Genomic DNA, 6,748 nt, shown 5'->3' with positions numbered 1-6,748 from the left:
TACCTAAATTACACCGTGCTTTATATACTCAAAGGTTTTGGTTGCAAATATGGAAACATTTTTTAAATCGGTTCTGGTTTGTGTTATTCTGGGTTGTGCTCTTATATATTTGCTGTTTGATTTCTTTTATCACAGGATATTTTAGCCTGAGCTCAGCAGGATTATTGCGATTTTGTGACAAAGATTTATTATAGGTAGTTCATAATCACTATATTTTCATTGTGATATTTCTGATGATATCAAGATTTTATTTATTTATTCTTTATGGCACACAAAGATGACGTTATTATAAATTATTGATGTATACCAGGCGAGCTTAACTCTGTAAGAGGTCTCTTCGAACAAACGTATAGTGGAAAGGAGCATTAATTAGATTTCAGTTAATAAATTAATAAATTCTTAATAAGACATAGTATACTATTTACATATCATTGAACACGAGTGTCCACTTCGATCGCATGCTACTCATGTAAGCATTCCTTGTGCTCATCTGAATAATGTAGATAATAATGATTTTAGCACTGATATCTACGATTTGATGACGGCAAACAGAAAGTAATTTCGTACGATAGAAATAAATCCATAAATATGCTCATGACTCACGACTAAAAATGGAGTAGTCAGAGACATATCTCATCTGTTGCTGTTGTAATGAACACATTTTGCCGAGCATATTATAATCGAGGCTACAGTACTCGGATTAATTTGGTTTATTGGTGATTTTAATCTAAAACTAGTTGGGAATTTAAATTAATATATAAACCTGATATTGATCAGACTCGAACTCACGACCTTGAGGTCACTAAGTCGTGGTAGTATATAAAACACCACGACGGGCTACGACGCACACAAAATTGGAAATAAAAAGTAAAAAATAAAATCCTTAAAAAAGTCGACGTCTGGGAATGCTACTCTCGTACTCCCAGGCACTCGATCCCTCCTATAAACCGGTTTGAGGTATGGCGATTCTTACGGCCCTTTCATAGGTTATCCCTTATTAACACACGTGCGCGTATTAAGAATAGATGAATCCGTATGAATGAATTCAATCGTGCCTTTCTATGGTTCTAAAAGTGCGTTATGGGAACTCCTTTTGAGATTGAACAATAATTGTACGTTTAAGTAGGTACCTACTCATAAACTAGGTAAATACGTAATATGTTTTGAAATGGTTAATCCGCCTACGCTATCGGTATATGCTGGTAGGACACTAGTAAGGAATGATAGGTGAGAATGAAAGCAGACCATCGTGACAAATTCATCAAAAATTAACCACAATGAAGAACAAACTAAAGAAGACCAAGTGAAGCTCGACTTGACAGGGTATATTGTTAGCTATGGGGCCACTAGTCTCCGTTACAATTCCTTACAACTCCTTTCCCTTCTAATAATTCGTAAGCGAAGTTCCCATTCCATATGAGTGGCAGCATTCTAATAGCGGCGGCCTATCAAAATGAAACATACACCAGATATTAAGTTAAACCTTCAGGAACACAACTGTGAAAATTGCACCAAATCTGGTGCAGTAGTTTTATGCGTGATGCCGGAAAAAGATACTTGTTTTGGAATCTGTTGGTCTTATTAAGACTCTGCATATTAAGTTTTTTTAAATATCTTTCATGTACAAAGAGCGTTTAATTACAATTTTATTACATTAGTAAACAATAAGATTTTTATGATACTCTCTAAATTAAAGTATATTGCAGCCATGCAAACATAGTTGTACTAGAAACAAATGGAATATACACTCATTCATGAACACGAACAGCTGAATGGTTTGAATGAAATTTAATATACAAATAGAGCATACTATCCTAGATTAGCATATAGGCTTAGATTATATAAAAAAAAAAAACATATAATATTGACACATTATTTATAATGTGTCAATATTAATTAATTTAGTTAATATTAATAAATATTAAAGTTTAAAAATTGACATAAGCATTTACATTATTACATGTTATTTTTTATAAGAATTATTGTGTTATAACTTTGTAATGAATGTTTCACGTCAGTAATGAGAAAATGTGTGAAAACCCTTGTAATATTACCATATGACCTTATTGTACCACATTTTTAGCAATAAAATTCATTCATTCATATAGATAGAGTGTCTCCATACAAATGCTTCGAGAAAAGCGGGTCAACTTTTTCATACAATTTTTCGTGATAAATAGTTATGAGTGATTTCTTTATAACTTCTATATCTATTTTGTCTTATAAATTCTGTACCTTTTTAATGCGCAAAAATTCATTTTAATTATTAATAAATAAATATATATATACGTCATAATGTTATAAGCGTAACTGTATAGAACAGGGGGAAAGAGATTGTTAGCAATGGAGTATGACAGTCCGACCTCCACGTGGTTCCCCCTGGAAACCATCGTGAACAATTTTCGTTGAATTCGTCACGATGGACCAACTGACCTGCTTCATGCTCATCTATCATTCTTCACTGGTACCCCGCCGGTGTATACTGATAGCGCGGGTGGGGTTACTATTTCATTATCACCCATAAAAAAAAAACTGTATAAAACACTGATAAAAAAAGTCGGCTAACTGGACAATTAGTTGACAAAAAGAAGACTCGTTTTGAGGTTCGATGCTCTATCTAATATAATCTAAGCATATAGGAAACTTTAAGTCATAATTCACGATAACAAAGCCGTAAGTTAAGCTAGTAAAATATAAACATGACGTCGAAAAATCCTTTAATAAAATCACGTTTATCATCATATTATATCATCAGTAAATAAATAATCTACCTATTTATAACCAATGTTTGTGGGTGTGACATTATTCACGTACATATAATATTCTACTACAATATGGATACTTGATACATATCACGTCCACTTTATTTTTTCCTTGTATGTCTGCGTAAGATGTAGGTAATTACTTAATTACAATTACTCTTAATAGGTATATAAAATAGTGATTAATCTAATGTCTCGATTTTTTTAATACGATTTGCATGTTGTATGTGAGTAGAAGCAGGAAATTAGTAGTACCTAGTTGTTATGTAACGATTTGTAGTGTCATCATCATCATCATCATGTAAGTTGTTGACTGTCCACTACTGAACATAGGCGTCTCCTTTGGGGGGGGGGGGGGTTTGCAAGTAGTTGCCACGTTTGGCAGGCGAGGTGGCAACGGCCGTTAGACATTGATGACTCTACTGCCTATATCTAGACCACTAAATTCTCTTAGTCGCTTCTTACGACAGCCACCGGAAAGAAGAAGTAACCCATTCTATGCTGGAATCATACGGCAATTTGTAGTGTATTTACTACAAAATATGTAAATCCCTGACTATGACAACCCCAGTCATTGACTTCGGTAAATTTTTCATTATAGAGACCGTTCAGTTTTATATAACTCGAAAAATGACCCTTTTGATATACGGTACAAAGAAGTGATAATTATCATCGAAATGGGGGAAGGGATGTTAGTAATGGGAGTTATCAGCCCCAATGTTACTAACGTACTAATTAACCTATCAGATCGACTGGAGTCTCCAGAAATCTCCAAATTAATTAATTAATTTTAAATTCGTCAGATCGACCTCCATGCGGTTTCCTCTGGAATTGTTCGTAAATAATTCTTGTCAAATTCATTACAGTTGTCAAACAGACCTGGTTTCATTCTTACCTGCATCGCTCACTGATGCCCCGATAGTATATACTGATAGCGCAGACGGGGTTATTTTTTTTGATGAGTGAAAATGGTATGGTAATCTCGCCTGCGCTAACGGGACACGTTGGCGGGGCACCAGTGAAGGGTGATAGATGAGACTGAAAACAGGCCAGTTAGCCCATCATGTTGAATTCATCAGGAATGAACCATGATAGTTTCCAAGGGGAACCGCGAGGAGGTCGACCTGGTTGGGTATATTGTTAGCAATGGGATTCTCGGTCTCCATTACTGACAATCCCTTTTCCCCCGCGCAGATGGGGTTGCCATTCCATTATCCTATTACCATTACTATTTCATTGCAGTACCAATGAAATTCAATATGAAAATGAAATTTCATATTCAAAATTGAATATGAAATTCAGTGAGGATGAAATTAGGTCAGTTGGCTTATCAATTCATCATCAATTATTTATGATGGTTTCCAGGGGGTACCACGTGAAGGTCTACCTAACAGAGTATATTGCTAGCAATGATCAATCATTCAAATTCTTTCCCCGGCTATAACGCATTTTTTTAATGGATGAGATGGGAATGGCAAATCCGCCTGTGCTATCGGTATACACTGGGGCTGCACCGGTAAATGTATATGAAATTATATGGTTCAGTATTTTAGTATAGTCACTATATGAATAGATAATTCCGCTGCCATGTATCTGAGATATAAGTGTTCCAGGTTCGGTTCGTTTCCCGGCACGACTTGCGCATCTCTAGTGGCGACTGCACCACTGCTTACAACTTGTGTTGGTGCTGGTTGTCGCTTCTCGATCCGCTCCCGCTGCTGCGCGAAAGTGAAAATTTGCTAGGCACTTTCTCCCCACCGCCGGCGTGTCGGCCGCATCGCCCCGCCCCTCGCTGCACCCCCGCGCGCCCGCACCCCGCGCCGCGCCGCAAGGTCAGCCCAGCGTGCAGGCGGGTAGCGCGGCGGCGGCGGCGCGGCGACGCGCTGCGCTCTTGAAATTTCGCTTTCGTTCACTCGCGGTTATTAGTCGGCCGCGCGCGCTCCGGCAAGCATGTGTCTCGCGTGACGCGCTCCACTATTACCGCGTGCACATTCGATTTCGTTGGCAAGTCGATCGCGGCATGGCACCGCGCCGGCAAGGTGCGACCGGCGAACGCGAGCCGGAGGACGCCCGCGGGTGCTGCGTCCCCGGCGAATGCCTTCGCCCTCGGGAATCTGTACGCATCGAAGACGCCGTCCGCGTGCTATGCAACAACGACACGTGCTCTTCCGGCCGGTACATGCACCGAGAGTGCTTCGAGCAATGGGAGGCCGGCGTGCTTGCTTATCTGAAATCCTGCGGCCGAGCCCGCTCTTGGTCTGAACGACAGCGACATCAGAATCTATGGACAAAAAAGGGGTACGATTTGGCTTTTAAAGCCTGTGGATGCCGTTGCGGGCGAGGGCATTTGAAGAAAGACCTTGATTGGGCGCCTCCGGGGGCAGTGGTGAGGGCTGAGGAGGAGAAGAAGAGGCGTCGAAGGGCGAGATCTGGACGCACACCGGCGGTGGCTGACGGCCGCACCAGAGCCTTCAGTCTGTCAAGCTCAGGGTCTTGTTCACCTCCCTCGGCGCCATCTGAGCCGTCTGCCAGTCCCACTCATGCTCCTGCACACGGTGTCACGCCAGCCAAGAGAAACTCCAAACCTGAGATTGTGTCTGACAGAGTCAGGTAAGCAATTTATATTATCATACCTACCTATCAATGAACATTTTTATTTGTCAATATAAACTATTCTCATAAGAAATATTTTATCACTTTTTAAATTTATTAATGACTATTGCTTTTATGTACCTATCTACATCTAATAGTTTAAAAAGATTTAATAACGTAATGCCATTAAATTATTATGCAATACCCATATGTATATAGTTTATATACCTTGCTCTGTCACACCGGTTAACCTGGCTATCCATCTACCTACCATAATAGACAAACAACAAAATTATGCATATCTACGAAGAAAACGCGTGGGTTTTGAATGCATCGTCCCACCAGAGTAATGCTATCTATCTACCTACACAGTTTTAATTGTAACTGCCTACTTGGGGTTAGGTGTCCAACCCCAGCGTCAGCAGAAATCGGATTGCATGAAACCGAAGACAAATCGACGTTTATACCTCTTAACTTTTACAAAATATTTATAGAGTTTTTTTTTTTCAATTTATATTTTTTACGTTAGATAGATTAGTTTACCTATCTAATATGGAAAAAGTAAAAGTTAGTTACCTACGTACATAAAGACATAATTTTTACAATAAAATTATGAGAAATTATATTATAACCAAAGAACTTTTCGGTTTTATTTTATTTCAAATAAATTATTTTTGGTGTAACTTGTAATATTTTGACCATATTGGTTAATAATTTATTGGCGGTAAAACGTCAAAATAATGTATGTACTTAATAGGTGTAACTTTTTAAAAGGTATTTTAACTACCTAAGTATTTATATATTTCTACTTGTACCTATTAATGTTATTGTTATATTTTAAATTTTGTAATTTTTAACCTGAAATTGCTCCTATCTAATGGCCAATAAATTAAGAAAAAATGTTGATATTGGAGATAGAGTTGTCAACTACACTAGTTGTTTTACGTATCGTAAACCAGATATCTAATACCAGAACGTAATTTATGCAGAGACCACCAGAAAGCTAAGAAAATTATACTTCCCCATGATAAAATATTAAAAGCTTATTGGAACCGAGTGGGGTTATATTTCAAAAGCAACATAGTAGTTGTTTGGTCGTTTAATATCCCATCGTACATAATTGTCGAGGAACGAGTTACACTCCGGCTCATGGAATATGGAAACTTGTTTCGGAACCTGCCTTTCTCGACCTTAGTCTATTGAATTTGAATAAAATTGCATACGACATGATCCTCAATAGATAATAGTTTCAAGTTTGTATATTGTAAATAAAAAGGTAAAAGAAAAAAAAATATTATCATACCAAAGATTATTAGTACATATTTGCTTTTTTTTATGCAACTTAGGATTGCAAACAAGCGACACCACCATCCGATGGAAAACGGTAACCGCCG

The 6,748-nt window shown here is 38.0% G+C and overlaps 1 protein-coding gene across 1 annotated transcript in view; it reads left to right on the top strand.

Annotated features, from left to right (window-relative positions):
* Positions 1-4,630: 4,630 nt before the first annotated feature.
* The window catches only part of LOC113512615 (headcase protein), an 84,375-nt gene continuing 82,257 nt past the window's right edge, over positions 4,631-6,748 (top strand). Inside the window, exon 1 of the mRNA XM_026896520.3 lies at positions 4,631-5,372. Coding sequence (XP_026752321.2) covers positions 4,783-5,372 — 590 coding nt within the window. The 5' untranslated portion in view covers positions 4,631-4,782. The remainder of the gene's footprint in view (positions 5,373-6,748) is intronic.

This window comes from Galleria mellonella, unplaced genomic scaffold (assembly GCF_026898425.1).
Source record: "Galleria mellonella isolate WM207_F2 unplaced genomic scaffold, CSIRO_AGI_GalMel_v1 utg64, whole genome shotgun sequence".
In the NCBI taxonomy this organism is placed as follows: domain Eukaryota; kingdom Metazoa; phylum Arthropoda; class Insecta; order Lepidoptera; family Pyralidae; genus Galleria; species Galleria mellonella.
The sequence above is the reverse complement of the archived record's forward strand: the minus strand, read 5'-3'. Positions and strand labels throughout refer to the sequence as shown.